Source organism: Schistocerca nitens, chromosome 8, assembly GCF_023898315.1.
Source record: "Schistocerca nitens isolate TAMUIC-IGC-003100 chromosome 8, iqSchNite1.1, whole genome shotgun sequence".
In the NCBI taxonomy this organism is placed as follows: domain Eukaryota; kingdom Metazoa; phylum Arthropoda; class Insecta; order Orthoptera; family Acrididae; genus Schistocerca; species Schistocerca nitens.
In genome coordinates this window covers 217,458,753-217,475,185 of record NC_064621.1, presented here as the reverse complement: position 1 = coordinate 217,475,185, position 16,433 = coordinate 217,458,753, and the positions used below count along the sequence as shown (strand labels likewise).

The window sequence follows — 16,433 nt, the reverse complement described above, 5'->3', positions numbered from 1 at the left end:
TGAGTCTTGTATTCAGTTTTTTACCTGCTTTGTTTTTGTGATGATACTAATATAATGCATTGTTTCCTTTATCAATTCTCTGGACTTTCTGCTCTTTCAAAATTGCTTTAGTCTGTTATATTTTAGGACACACTAACTGTATGAGTAACTTCATTTATCTACACTTGGTTCTTAGATACAAAATGCGTGTAACTCTGCCTCATGAGTACAGGCTTCATATATTTTGATATACAACTGCAATCAGATACTCGGTAGATGGTAATACAGTTTAATTTTGTATTTTCAGAGGCCATGTGTTATTAGTGTAGTAAAAAAGACAGTATGTGGTGGACAGAGATACAGACTGAGTAACACACTGCCACAATTTATTATAATAAAACTCTTTATTGGACATTGTTTATTTTCATAACAACCTTTAAAATACTTATATGTGGATCTGACATTTTGGTAAATGCTCTACACTAACACTTGCACTTACACTTACACTATGCTTTTTGCTCTCCATACCAATAAACTGGACAAGAACATTTCCATTCTTCTGAGAATTTAGTTTCAAATTCATTTATTATTTACTCATAAGTATTTCAAATATGTCTGTTTATAATACTGTCAGTTGTCTAATGACAAGAGTGGCCCATCATAGGTTGCTGGAGAACTGCTGTGGTGCAAAAATAAACATTTGAAATGCTTTAATACATCTGATGAAGCATGAAATCATAAAAAATGCAAAAGATTATTGTATATCTGCGTCAAGAATAAAATAACATTCAAATGATGTATTGCACTAATGATTATTAATAAAGTTGCACTAGTTTTAAAATGCAAGCTGGAGACAACCATTCTTTCTATGCCTTTGAGTTATGATACATATCAAAACCACAAGAACTTATTGCCTTGACTGCAGCCTCTTTATTTTCAAGCAGTTTGTGGACAAGTGAATGGTATGCAGTTTTGATAGTCGATGGTTAATAAACATTTCCATAATAGTCAGTCTCAGATGTTCAGTAACAACTCGTAAGGGGTCTCCTATAAGTTTAGAAATTTGACCTGACTATTGATCTAACAAGGCACAAGCAGTGCAGCAGCTTGAAACATTGATAAGATTGGGGTGCTATTTCTATAATTTGCTCAACTCCTGTAATAGCTGTAAAATCCCCAAGTGTGGTGAACTCATTGTACTGATAGGTTCTAACTTGGTAGTAATAGGGTCTAATAAAAATTAAATTTTCACTAATCTTCAGTAGAAATTTTCTATTCAAATTGCTGCAAATACTGTTCTTAAAACAGTGTCATGCTGTGGCACTTTAGAAATTATATACTTAACATTCTTGCATGCTGTGTTAGTTCTTACATGTATAAATCACTGCCAATAATCTTATGCTTACTGCAAATAGATAGCATTTCACAGTTTCCTCAGGTTTTACTTTTTTGATTGCTAACAGATTTTGAGTATCAAGAAATGAGGAACTATTTCTGAAAGCCTTCCTATATTTCCTCCCCAGAGCAATATCCACTGATTTGCTAATATCATATAATGTGCATCAACCATGCAGTGCACTACTACTAAAAAATTGGCTCTAAGCCTTACAAGCAGATATCATCCCTTCAGGTCCCTCCACCAACTGTAACTCCACTCATATCAAATGACTATCATGTCATATTCACACTATTTATCAGCTTACTGTGTTGTTGTTGTTGTACTATCTTCTTAAATAGGAAAGCGGAATTTAGTATACAGTATGTGTCATGGAAGTGCATACTGCAATGATTAACAGCTGCCATTGAACCAGAATTGTTGTGTATGCTTTACTGCAGACACATCTAATATTTCCAGTTTGGTTTCTGTTCTCTGTTTTGCATATCTGTACTTTTGTGGGTTTAATGCATATTTCATTTTCATAATCCATCCTGAAGCTACATCATTACTTTCTACTTCTTTTAAATCACTTATTGTCTGTTTCCCTTATATTTAATTTCATTTCTTTACCCCCTTACAAATCCTCTATGCTTCATCCTCTTACTACCATTAATTTATAAGCATGACCTTATATATATAAGGAAAGTGCTAGCAGGTCGACAGACACAAACAAACACAAACATACATATATTTTTCCTACGATATATTTTTCCTACGTGGAATGTTTCCCTCTATTATAACTAATATATATATATCCAAAAACAAAGATGATGTGACTTACCAAATGAAAGTGCTGGCAGGTCGACAGACACACAAACATACACACAAAATTCAAGCTTTCGCAACAAACTGTTGCCTCATCAGAAAAGAGGGAAGGAGAGGGAAAGACGAAAGAATGTGGGTTTTAAGGGAGAGGGTAAGGAGTCATTCCAATCCCGGGAGCGGAAAGACTTACCTTAGGGGGAAAAAAGGACGGGTATACACTCGCACACACGCACATATCCATCCACACATATACAGACACAAGCAGACATATTTAAAGACCAATGTCTGCTTGTGTCTGTATATGTGTGGATGGATATGCGTGTGTGTGCGAGTGTATACCCGTCCTTTTTTTTCCCCCTAAGGTAAGTCTTTCCGCTCCCGGGATTGGAATGACTCCTTACCCTCTCCCTTAAAACCCACATCCTTTCGTCTTTCCCTCTCCTTCCCTCATTCCTGATGAGGCAACAGTTTGTTGCGAAAGCTTGAATTTTGTGTGTATGTTTGTGTTTGTTTGTGTGTCTGTCGACCTGCCAGCACTTTCATTTGGTAAGTCACATCATCTTTGTTTTTGGATATATTTTTCCTATGTGGAATGAAGATGATGTGACTTACCAAACGAAAATGCTGGCACTTCGATAGACACACAAACATACACACAAAATTCTAGCTTTCGCAACCAACGGTTGCCTCGTCAGGAAAGAGGGAAGGAGAGGGAAAGACGAAAGGATGTGGGATATATATATTTTCTAAAAACAAAGATGATGTAACTTACCAAACAAAAGTGTTGGTGTGTTGATAGACACACAAACGCACACACAAAATTCGAGCTTTCGCAACCCACAGTTGCTTCATCAGGAAAGAGGGAAAGACGAAAGGATGTGGGTTTTAAGGGAGAGGGTAAGGAGTCATTCCAATCCCGGGAGCGGAAAGACTTACCTTAGGGGGAAAAAAGGACAGGTATACACTCGCGCGCACACACACATATCCATCCGCACATATACAGACACAAGCAGACATTTGTAAAGGCAGAGAGTTTGGGCAGAGATGTCAGTCGAGGCGGAAGTGCAGAGGCAAAGATGTTGTTGAATGACAGGTGAGGTATGAGCAGCGGCAACTTGAAATTAGCGGAGGTTGAGGCATGGTGGGTAACGGGAAGAGAGAATATACTGAAGGGCAAGTTCCCATCTCCGGAGTTCTGACAGGTTGGTGTCAGTGGGAAGTATCCAGATAACCCAGATGGTGTAACACTGTGCCCAGATGTGCTGGCCATGCACCAGGGCATGTTTAGCCAGAGGGTGATCCTCATTACCAACAAACACTGTCTGCCTGAGTCCATTCATGCGAATGGACAGTTTGTTCTTCACAGTATAGGCAGGTCAGTTGGTAAATCACGTGGGTGCTTTCACATGTGGCTCTGCCTTTGACCGTGTACACCTTCCGGGTTACAGGACTGGAGTAGGTGGTGGTGGGAGGGTGCATGGGACAGGTTTTACACCGGGGGCAGTTACAAGGGTAGGAGCCAGAGGGTAGGGGAGGTGGTTTGGGGATTTCATAGGGATGAACCAAGAGGTTACGAAGGTTAGGTGGACGGCGGAAAGACACTCTTGGTGGAGTGGGGAGGATTTCATGATGGATGGATCTCATTTCAGGGCAGGATTTGAGGAAGTCGTATCCCTGCTGGAGAGCCACGTTCAGAGTCTGATCCAGTCCCGGAAAGTATCCTGTCACGAGTGGGGCACGTTTGGGGTACTTCTGTGGGAGGTTCTGGGTTTGAGGGGATGAGGAAGTGGCTCTGGTAATTTGCTTCTGTACCAGGCCGGGAGGGTAGTTGCGGGATGCGAAAGCTGTTTTCTGTTTGTTGGTGTAATGGTTCAGGGATTCCGGACTGGAGCAGATTTGTTTGCCACGAAGACCTAGGCTGTAGGGAAGGGACCGTTTGATGTGGAATGGGTGGCAGCTGTCATACTGGAGGTACTGTTGATTGTTGGTGGGTTTGATGTGGACAGATTGGATAGATGGAGGTCAACGTCAAGGAAAGTGGCGTGGGATTTGGAGTAGGACCAGGTGAATCTGATGGAACCAAAGGAGTTGAGGTTGGAGAGGAAATTCTGGAGTTCTTCACTGTGAGTCCACATCATGAAGATGTCGTCAATAAATCTGTACCAAACTTTGGGTTGGCAGGCCTGGGTAACCGAGAAGGCTTCCTCTAAGCGACCCATAAATAGGTTGGCGTACGAGGGGGCCATCCTGGTACCCATGGCTGTTCCCTTTAATGTCTGCTTGTGAGATGTCTGCTTGTGTCTGTATATGTGTGGATGGATATGTGTGTGCGTGCGAGTGTATACCCGTCCTTTTTTCCCCCTAAGGTAAGTCTTTCCGCTCCCGGGATTGGAATGACTCCTTACCCTCTCCCTTAAAACCAACATCCTCCTCTTTCCTGATGAGGCAACAGTTTGTTGCGAAAGCTTGAATTTTGTGTGTGTGTTTGTGTTTGTTTGTGTGTCTATCGACCTGCCAGCGCTTTCGTTCGGTAAGTCACATCATCTTTGTATATATATATATATATATATATATATATATATATATATATATATATATATATATATATATATATATAATTTTTACATAATGCGATTAGAGCTATGCATCATAGTTACCTAAGAAATAACAATTTTAATGTGACTGATAGTAATATGACTGATAGCATTAAAATGATTTTTGTATCTGTAGAGACAACATGAGTAAATAAATACTGTCTATGAAATGATAAAAGTACTGGCATTACTGCTGCTACTGCCACTGATGATGATAACAAAAGTGGCAGATGCAAAAAGAATTTATAGATGAACAAAATACATGGTCCAGTCACATTAATGTGACCACTGCCTATGTTTGAAATCAGTGTGCAATGGTAGGTGACAGCACTTGCAATGGTGTTTATATAAAGTGGGTTGATGAAGATGTGGAAGGCAGTGCAGTAGCTGTTTTTAATGCAGAAACTGAACAATTTACCTGACGTCCAGAACGGAATGATCACTGGCTTTTGGGCCCAGGGTGGAAGAATTTCCAAAGTGCCTAAGTTTATAAACTGTTTGCATGCTGCGGTGGTTAAAGTAAACTGTGCATCTTAAAATGAAGCTATCCGAAACCAGCACAGAGGCAACTGTGATGTAGCATGGGCCATATATGATGGGTGAACAATGGCTGCAGATGTGTATGGCCAAATAGACATGCAACAATGTGGATGAAATAAGGAGCTACCAACTGTCTCTCAAGTGTGACCATTCAGTTAATGTTGTTGTGTACGGGCCTCAGCAGCAGGTACTCGGTTCGTGCACCCGTGCTGATTACTGTTCATCAGTGCTGAAGGCTGGAATTAGCATGCCAGTACTGCAATTGGATGTCCATTGAGTGGCAACAGATGTCCTTTTCAGATGGCAGATGGCTGTTGGCATGAAATATCTGAAAGCAAGCATCCTGCAATGATCTTTGGAAGGGTCCACACTGGAGGAGGGGGCATTATGGTCTGGGGAATATTTTCATGGTATTCCTTGTATGATATCTTCATTGTGGAAGGTGCAACGGATCAACACAAGCACACATTTATTCTGGGGGACCACATCCAGCTCGTTTTTCCTCGACACGATGGCCTCTACCAGCAGGACAATGCAATGTGTCGCACAGTTTGTAGTGTACTTGGAAGGTTTGAAAAGCACCAAGGTGAGTACTCCCCTGGCCACCAGACTTCTTGGGTTTAAAATCAATTGAGAATTTCAGACTGAAATTCAGTCGTGAGTTGCAAATATACTTTTATTTTGCTGTATCAGTTTCAACAAATTCTGTCATCTTCAGAAGCCTACAAAATTAGGGAATTATAAATCTTTAAATCTTGGCCATTCATTTATCTTAAGTATAAAAGTATTACAGAAATTTACTTAGTATTGGTTTAGCAGATACCAATATGTTCTTCACAGAAACATATTGCCCTGAGAAGTCCAAAAATGTACATATTGTTGTAAACTCAGATTGATAATTTACAGTACTGTAACATAAACACATCTATGTACATGTCAAGCTGTTGCACCAACAACAAGGACATATGAAAATGTAACATATCTAACTTACTTATTTACCTTAATTATACTATTTATATGCTTTTATATATGTTCCATGCTGCTGGACAACAGCTTGACATGTACACAGATGTAATTTGGTTTCTGTAAATTATCAATCTGTCATTACGTAGGCTTTCCTGGTGTAATAAGTCTTGAAAGTCTCTTCGGGTTTGCTGCCGGATCCTAAAATCAACTTGACTCGATATTTTGGTGATCCAACTGGTCGCAATCTTCAGGAAAATGCTGCTTCTGCTGATGAGTCCCGCTGAGAACTGACGCCAGGTTGCAAATCGACGTCCTATATAGGCCACCATTCAGTACACGGTGCATGCGCCATCCATCACGGTTTCTGCCTTCCAAAACAGGGAGGTGGCGCTGCCCTTAGTCAAACATTGCTGGCAACGATATATCACAATCAAGGCCACACCTAAGAATGTTCAGTTTTGATGCGAGATAATACAGTATTCCACATCTTGCTAAGAGGAAAGCCATTGTCTCTGTTGATTAAATTATCAGCCAACCTAATTTCAATCGCCTCTTTATAAACACTGTTCCAAAAACCGGAAATGTTGGCAACCACAACAGTTTCCTCAAATTTCGTATTGTGACCCTCATTTAGGCAGTGTTCTGCTACCGCCAATTTTTCCGGCTGTTGTAGCCTCGTATGACTTTGACGAAAACCAGATGGAACTTTGGGGGACAGTGTACACCGAAAGCCGACACACACTGATTGGTATCTGCATCCTAAGAGTTGTCATCCACCACACCAACGCAATGGCGTCCTTAAGACTTTGGTATGGAGAGCATATGTCATTTCCGACGCAGACAGCTTAACCCAAGAGCTTGAGCATTTGATGACTGTTTTTAAGTAAAATGGATACTGCGACAAGCAGATTCGTCGGTCTATGGAGTTTGGACCATCTCCGGAGGTGTACGAAGAGGAACATAGATCTGTGGCCTTTCTTCCTTATGCTTTTTAAGATTGGACGAATTTTAAGGAATTTTAACATTAAGAGTGTGTTCCGTCCACCTTCTAAGATTAGGGCTCTGTGTAGGATGATTTGGGGCTTAGGAAACCCGGGGTGTACAAAATTCCGTGTCAATGTGGGAAAGCTTACGTTGGCCGTTCTATTCGCACAGTTCATGACAGGTGTGTGGAACATCGCCATCATAAGAGGCTACAACAGCTGGAAAAATCGGCGATAGCAGAACACTGCCTAAATGAAGGACACAATATGAAATTTGAGGAAACTGTTGTGGTTGCCAACATTTCCGGTTTTTGGAACAGTGTTTATAAAGAGGCAATTGAAATTAGGTTGGCTGATAATTTAATCAACAGAGACAATGGCTTTCCTCTTAGCAAGACGTGGAATCCTGTATTATCTCGCATCAAAACTGAACATTCTTCGGTGTGGCCTTGATTGCGATATATCGTTGCCAGCAGTGTTTCACTATGGGCAACGCCACCTCCCTGTTTTGGAAGGCAGAAACTGTGATGGGTGGCGCATGCGCCGTGTACTGAACGGTGGCCTATATAGGACGTCGATTTGCAACCTGGCATCAGTTCTCAATGGGACTCATCAGCAGAAGCAGCATTTTCCTGAAGATGGCGACCAGTTGGATCGCCGAAATATCGAGTCAAGTTGATTTTAGGATCTGGCAGCAAACCCGAAGAGACTTTCAAGTATCAATCTGTCAGTCTGTGTTCACAATAATCACACACAATAAAAGTTGGATCGTCGAAATATCGAGTCAAGTTGACTTTAGGATCCGGCAGCAAACCCAAAGAGACTTTCAAGTATCAATCTGTTAATCTGTGTTCACAATAATCACGCACAATATATACATTTTCGGACATATCAATGCATTATGGTTGTCTGGAGAAGATATTGGCATCTGCTAAACCAATGTTAAATAAGTTTCTATAATACCTTTCTAATACTTTACACAAATGTATAACAAGGTCTAAAGATTTATAATATCCCTAATATTGGAGGCTTCTGAAGATGACAGATTAATTTGTCGAAGCCGGTAAAGTGAAATAAAAGTATATTTGCAAATGATAACTGAATTTTATTCTGAAATATATATAACAGTTGCTGAAAAATAACAGGTACGAATAAATTAACTGATCGAGAAATCTGTGGGGCCACATCGATCGTGCTGTTAATGCCTTGGATCTCTCAGGTGAGAAATCTAGTGCAGCTGTCCACAGCACTGGAGTCGTCGTGGCTCCACATCCCCATAGGTATCTTACAGAACCTCACTGGCTCTCTTTCTGCATGTCTGGTAGCGGTCCCCTCTGCAAAACGTAGTTATTCAGGATTTTGACGGGTGCTTACATTAATGTGACTGGGCAGTGTATAATTATGTTTTTGATATAGTGAGTTCCAGGAAAAGGAAATTTAAGGAGACTGCATTAGCTAAGAATAGGGGGAAATGAGGAAAATCCATTTGGAAGCATGGATGTACAGGGGTGACAAGTGTGTACAGGGACAATGGTAGTCATTATTGTTGCTTCAGTGAATATGTCATTAACTGTCTTTCAAAATGAAGCTGAAGATAAGTTCCTGCTACTGAGAATGACTTCAAGAAAGTAGGTGAGTGATGGAGTGGGACAGAAAGGGTTTTGCTCTGATGGAAAAGGGTGTTTCTGACATATTGTTCAGACAAGTTTGAGGAGAGGTATGAGGGACAGTGTATGAAGAGAAGACAGATAGTATGGAAATTCCTGCACACAACCAGGATAGCTGTTCATATATATGGTCAAACAGTCAAATATCACAGACATAATGAACATAGGCATTCATAACCCATTCTATGTGACATGAGTTTCCCTGAGAAAGACCTCGCAGGATAGCATTGCTGTAATGAGTAACTGGAAGCACAAATATTGGTACAAGTTTCTTTGTCAGGTAAGGACAGAAGAGCTTTTTATATTTTTGTAGGGTATGGAGAGATGCTGATGCCTTCTTGCACATTGCAGCTACATTCTCAGTCCAATTTCAATTTCCACCTATTATTACTCCAAGACTCCTTGCTGAGGTTGTTCCATTTAGGATTAAAGATGGTAGGGATTTCCCATATTGGGCTAATGAACATAGTATTGCTTGGGTTTTGGATGGGTTGAGCTGTAGTTTTGCACTTAGATACAACTGGAGGTCACCAGCATACATGTGCTATTTGCATTATGACAAAACTGATGACACATCATTGGCATACAATGAAAAGAGTATAGGACCTAATACAGAACCTTATGACTGTTACTGAAAAAATAACAGTTATTGGTCATGCAGTCTGCAAAAGTAGGTGTGCTCTTTATTTTTATTCATTCTTCTCATTTTCTTCCTTCCTTTTTCCCTGTTACTATGAGCACCATCCATCAATTCTTTATCAATATGTTCTCTAACATTATATTTCTACACTTTTTTTGCAATGAATTGCTTTCTCTTTTGTACACAATGAGCACTTGCACACACTTGTCCCCAATTGTGACTTTATCGAATTTTGAGCAAGGATGTCATACTTCATGAGTTAACTTACCCTTCATTTCTGTACAGTTAATACACCAGAAAAATGAATCTAGTATGAATCAGTAAATACGCACCTAGCAATACCACTATAATCAGTGCAGTCTTTGCATTCTTCACAAATGACGAATGATCTGTTATCATTTCCATAGTGGCATACGTAGCATATATTTTTAAAATTTGCTTTATAGTTTCACTATAGAGTGTCATATAAAGTCACATGTATATTACCTTCCCCATCTGCTGTGGCCCACGGATGGGTCATCATCTGCCAAAGTAGATGGTTCCAGAGGTGTCCTAAATAGAGTTTTCTGGGCTTTTGTTACTGTTCCTCTTTTCTTGAATACAACCTGCAAGAGCAAAAGTGTATATGAACAATAACAGTTTTCCCACTCATTATATAAAAACAACAAAAAGACTCAATTGACAAGAAGATAACAATGAAATAGTAAAGCAATAAATTTCCTGTGCAAAGAAGATGCATTATTGAATCATTTTAATTATACATCTTTTCAAACACCAAAGTATCCATAATGTCAACTGTATTTCCATCCAGATGAAAATTTTCTACTGGGGAAGTAAATACAAAATTGTAAGCTGTTTGGTGACAGCCTTCCTGTACACATTCATTCATTCACATTCATTCATTCATCTCTCCATAGTGTTCCAGAGATCCCAGCAACAGAGAAAACTTTCAGGGCTAAGGAATGAGTCAAGGTATACATTAACATGAGACAAAGACATTATGGAAAGTTAATCTGTATATTGTATTAACAATAAATGATCACTGTACTACTTATACCATGTAAATTTGAGTAAATTGCAAAATACTTGACTGCAACAGTTTTATGCATGTAAATACTAAGTATTATGTGTAGTAAATGCATGTAAAATAAGCTTGTAATATCCAGACTGAGGTGTAAGTATAGTTTTAACGTACGTACTGAATACATGCCAAGAGTTCTGGGATCATTGCAAGAGTTCTGAGGTCACCAAACTATGTTTATATTTGCCATCTTTTCATCAATAAAGCTTTGACATGCTAGTTCTGTATAATAGGCACTTCACACCCACACAGGCTGTTTTGATCTGGAAATTATTTGACAATGCCAAAGATGTCACCTGGTGGCGTAATCACTTTAAAAATTATTTTGTCATATTCTTTGTACTTGCAAATCAGACATCACATTTTTTGTATTTATGTAAAGTAGTGTAAACATAATTTGTTTTACATAAACAGCACACTGTGCTGTAACAGGGAAAAGAGAGTAACTAGCTGAAAAATGATCCTGTCAGAGCACAAAAAAAGGCAGATGTGCTCTTCTTTTAAAAAAAAACTCTGACAGTAAAATAGGCAACCAACTGTTTAATCCTCATTCGCCTTCCTCACCAAACATTTTGGCATGCAGACATATTCACGCTTTTTAATGCTGAGAGTGAGTATCAGAGATCCAGTGATGGTGGAAGAGAGAGAAGACATGATGGAGACAGTAGCAGTAGGAGCAAAATAGAGAGGAGACAATGTAAATGAAAAAACGAGAGATGAGTGGAGAGTATACATAGGCTTTGGAGGGGGGGGGGGATTAGACCCCTCCCCCAGACCAGTGAGTATGAAAGCTTCCTAAATAGAGAGATTGACTAAAAGAACTTAGAATTTACTGTGTTAAAAGAATATGAACATGAATATGCTCACAAGCCAAAATTTTTGGTGGGATGAGGATTGAAGCAACTTGTTGTCCACTTTTGTCAGAGTTTTTTAAAGAGGAGCATATTCACTCTGACAGGAGTTTTTTCAGCTGATGGTTGTCTACTTTATGTAATATTCTTACTACTCACTGCTGCTGAACAAATACTTTATTTACTTTAGGTGAAATGCCCCAGAAGAGAATTATTTTCGGTTAATACAATGACAGGTGCTTTTAAAGGCATCACAAGCTGAACTGAGCTTCTTGATTAGTTTGTCCATGTTTTGGTTCCATTTTAACTTGTTCTACACACTTTTGTAAATTACACAGCCTGACAGAAAAAGTTAAGTACCCACAAGGGAAGGAGAGAATGAAATTAAACTTCACAGGTTAGAGGGTCTGTGATATCATTGCAGTGATTCCAAAATTGAGTCAAATTTGCAAATATCATTGCAGTATGATCTCACTTATATGTATTAAGCTGCAGCTCCTCTGACCTGGATGCATGCTCCGATTTGCTTGGGAAGGGGTGTCATAAGGCTGTTGTATCCTCCCCTGAGACAACCTGGTGGGCACTTACTGTAGCTGATCCTTGGTGTTCCAGATACTGGCACTGGGACGGAGTTGACATCTGATCTGGTTCCACACATGTTCTATGGGTTGGCCACAGGAGTGCCTCAACATCACACTGACAGTTTATAGAGGTGTGTCATGTGGACAAGCACTGCCCCGTTGAAAAACTGCACTACAATACTGTTACATGAAAGGTAACACAATAGGATGCTGGATATCTGTGACATACTATTGTGCTGTCAGAGTTCTCTCAATCACTACCAGCCATGACCTGAACTCATACCCAATGAACCCCACACCACAATGGCATAAGTAACACTGCTTGCCTCTCCCTAACATTGGAAGATGGGACCTCTCCCCACGTCACCACCATGCTTGCCAACAGTGGTCATCAGGAGTAGCAGTGCCGAGCTGTGATTCATTGCTGAGCACAATGTTTTGCTATTCACCAACAGTGCATGCCTCCCGGCCACAGCAACATTAGAAACACACCGTTTGTGTTGTGATGTTAACTACAGTATAGGGATGTGATGGTAATTCCCTAATCTGGATGCTTGTGTGGGATGACAGAGTATGTTACAGAGAGCCCATTACTTGTTCTCGGATGGTAGATGCAGATTTGAAGGGGTTACCACATGCATTCTAACATTTTTGATGACTAAGATGTGTGAAGTGTATGTGCAAACCTCCACTTCTGTTACACTAGTTGACTTACTTGGCAATGCGCAGCCGATCTTCATCTCTGGATAGCCGGCTTCTGGAATCTCTACAAACTTCTTCTCTGAAGAATGATGCTAGTCACAGGAACCTTAAGGACTCTCTCTCTCTCTCTCTCTCTCTCTCTCTCTCTCTCTCTCTCTCTCTCTCTCTCTCTTTGCGAAATAACGAAGAATACTTTTCAACAACTATCAGTATATTTGGTCTTTAACAAAGAACAAAATTCACACTTCTCACATAAACAATTGACTTCTTGTAAGTCACTCGTGTCATCTCATGTTAGAAACAATTAAGTTACATTTACAACAGAGTTGGCTTGATAACCATGACTCTATTATACAGGAATCATACCCATGTGTTGCCTCTAGTAAGTTCAAGTTAAAAGTTACCAAACAATCTTTTTCACTCAATTGTTCTTTCATCACTAACAATAGTCACAGTTACAAAACAGCACAGAATAACACAGAAGTTCCTTGGTGCTGCCATGTGCTTTCATTACGACTTCCATGGACTGACTGACAAGTACTTGTCGGTGTCGTTCGACTGCCATGTCTACCGTCTTTGTACAAAAAACTTTAAACCAGCATGCTCAGACAGGTGACGTGCAGCAGATAGGGTTCCTTCCCCCCCCCCCCCACTCACATCTACTAAAATATCATGTGTTCAAGATGGTGGAAGGCTGACAGATTCTAGAATTTGCACAGAAATTCTCAAAACACTACAGTATGTACCCACAAATCTGGATATTGCAGAAGTCGACATCTGACCTAATGGAGACCCCCAATGAGGACCGTTTCAAACTCTGTCACGTGCTTTTAACATTTTCTCACACACTAATCACTCAACATCTGACACTGTTGAAGCTCCTTTATATACACTCCAGGTTGGCTAACAACACTAAACATGAACAACACAAACACACTGTGGTGGCCATTCTACTCTAATAATTTACAAACCTCCAATGGTGTGTACATTTAAGTTGTTACAGTCACATCTGACCATGTCATCTGTATAGTGGATGACCTTCATCCCACAAATACACAAAGAATACACGTTTTTCAAACAAATATATTTATTCAACTGTAAGACATACAGCTATGAAACTTGGGACACATATTTATGAATCTCTTAAGTTTAGATTACAGACATTCGATATGTCCTCGATCAGCAAGATGACATATATTACATCGAGACTTAAATTCCTCCCATACTTGGATAAGCATCTCCATCATCACTGTCATTATGGCAGTATGAGTCAGTTCTTCAACTATTGTTCTGTAGAAGCATTGGTGCATAAGCGTCCTTAATGAAACTCCACAGGAAGGAGTCACATGGTGTCAAATCCAGTGACTGTGGAGGCCAGCTGAGAAGTGTTAAGCTGCTGGCTGTTTGACAACCAGTTTCATTCAAATATTCACACACACTTAGCAACTCCAATGAGGGGGATGCCCTTATCTTGTCAAAAATTGAAGTTGGGTTGATTTGGTGGAAGAGACCAAACAGTGAGGTCATCGGTCTCATTGGATGAGGGAAGGATGGGGAAGAAAGTTGGCCGTGCCCTTTCAAAGAAACCATCCTGGCATTTGCGTGAAACGATTTAGGGAAATCATGGAAAACCTAAATCAGGATGGCCGGACTTGGGATTAAACTGTTGTCCTCCTGTGTGAGTCCAGTGTGCTAACCACCGTGCCACCTCACTCAGTGAAAATGGAAGTTGTCCTTTTTTAGCCTTGAAACAATCAGTTTTGTAACATAGCAAGATACTGTTGCTTGTTAACTGTGTTTTGGTCAAAGAAGAATGGGCTTGAACAGATGAGTGAGATATCACACAAAACACATTGACTTTGCATGAATTTTGTACATGTTCAATGTGTGCAAGTGGGTTCTGTAGGCCCCAAATTCAAACTTTGTGTTTGTCCACTTTCCCACAATGGTGGAAAGTCACCTCATCACTGAACACAATGTATTGTACAAAAGTGCTTCCATTGTCAATAGTATTCTGAATCTCATCAGAAAAGGCCATAAGTTTGTGTTTGTCGTCATGATGTTGAGCCTGTAATAGCGGTAACTTGTAAGGCTTCATAATCAACTAACATCTCAAAACACACCAAATTATTGCTGTAGGCAGGATTTTGTTGGACTGGCTTGGGCAAACATTTTCAGCTGTCCCCGTTGATATTTATTAATGCCTGTAAGCAGCTAATGGTCTGGATTTCATTGTAATTTCACATTGGAACTTGATTTGAATTCACATGATATTGTCATCGGTAATACATGGATGGCCAGGATTATTTCCTTTATGTACAGATCCTGTGTCTACGGATTGTCAATACCATCTATGAATGTTCCGTCCATTTGGAGGATCAATCCGATACCTCAACATGAAACATCTTTCCACTATAATCACGGAATTACACTTCGAAAATTCGAGAAAGCAGAATGATTTCTTCTGCAGAGTAGTCATTTTGCAATGTGTGATGATAACCAAGCAAACCAAAGGCAACTGGTATCTAGCAGCAATGAATATAAACTAGAAAATGTTTTTGTTCATCCAATAACCAAGCCATGACATGGCAATCAATAGTTTTGACAACATAATACTTTGTAATATGTATATTCCTTTTTGAAACAACCTGTATTATCTCAGTTGTGTAAAGAAAGTAAAATATGAATAGAAGCCCTGTCTATAAGCTGCAAGTACTGGTATATGTCCAGTTCTCAAAGCGTATAATCATTATAATGGTAACAGCCAATGGCTGATCTGCAACTCACTGACTTGTTATAAGAATGTCTTTTGCAAGAAACACTTTGAAACTGACTTGTGCAATACTGGGACTTCTGAATACCAAGCAATATTTGTTAACAAGGTGGAAAATGATTAACTGGAATAAATTTAAGGTATTCTTAAACAACAGCCATAGCTGTGTAAAATAAATTGTTCAGCATACTTGGATCTCTTCTCACCGTTATTTACACTTTTCATTCATTCATACTTTCTGTTCCAAAGAACCAGCTGTAAAGGAAAACCCTTAGGAATACAGCACTGCGGTTGGCAATGCCTATGTAAGATAACAAGTATCTGTCACAGTTGTTAAGTCAGTTACTGCTGCTACAATGGCAGGTTATCAAGATTTAAATGACTTTGAACATGGTGTTATAGTCAGCGCACGAGTGAGGGGCTGCAGCATCTCCGAGGTAGAGATGAAGTGGGGATTTTCCCATATGACCATTTCGTGAGTGTACTATGGATATCAGGAGCCCATTAAAACATCAAATCTACAACATCTCTGTGGCTGGGAAAAGATCCTGCAAGAATGGGACCACCGGCCACTGTGGCCGAGTGGTTCTAAGTGCTTCAGTCCGGAACCGCGCTGCTGCTACGGTCGCAGGTTCGAATCCTGCCTCGGGCAGGGATTGTGTGATGTCCTTAGTTTAGTTACGTTACACTTCTGCATATTGTTGCAGATTTCAGTGCTGGGGCATCAACAAATGTCAGCGTGTGAGCCGTTCAACAAAACATCATTTATATGGGCTTTCGGAGCTGAAGGCCCACTCGTGTACCCTTGATGACTGCACGACAGAAAGCTTTACATCTCACCTGGGCCCGTCAACACCGACATTGGACTGTTGA

At 40.0% G+C, this 16,433-nt stretch overlaps 1 protein-coding gene across 4 annotated transcripts in view; it reads right to left on the bottom strand.

Moving 5' to 3' along the window:
- Positions 1 to 364: 364 nt before the first annotated feature.
- LOC126199022 (dual oxidase maturation factor 1-like) overlaps positions 365 to 16,433 on the bottom strand; it is a 145,142-nt gene continuing 129,073 nt past the window's right edge. For 3 of the 4 annotated variants that reach the window (XM_049935717.1, XM_049935714.1, XM_049935715.1), the window contains 2 exons: positions 10,059 to 10,177; positions 365 to 658 (listed from right to left, as the gene is read on the bottom strand). In XM_049935717.1, the coding sequence (XP_049791674.1) occupies positions 610 to 658; positions 10,059 to 10,177 (168 nt within the window). In that variant the 3' untranslated portion in view covers positions 365 to 609. The remainder of the gene's footprint in view (positions 659 to 10,058; positions 10,178 to 16,433) is intronic. The other variant, XM_049935716.1, reaches the window with a different exon arrangement.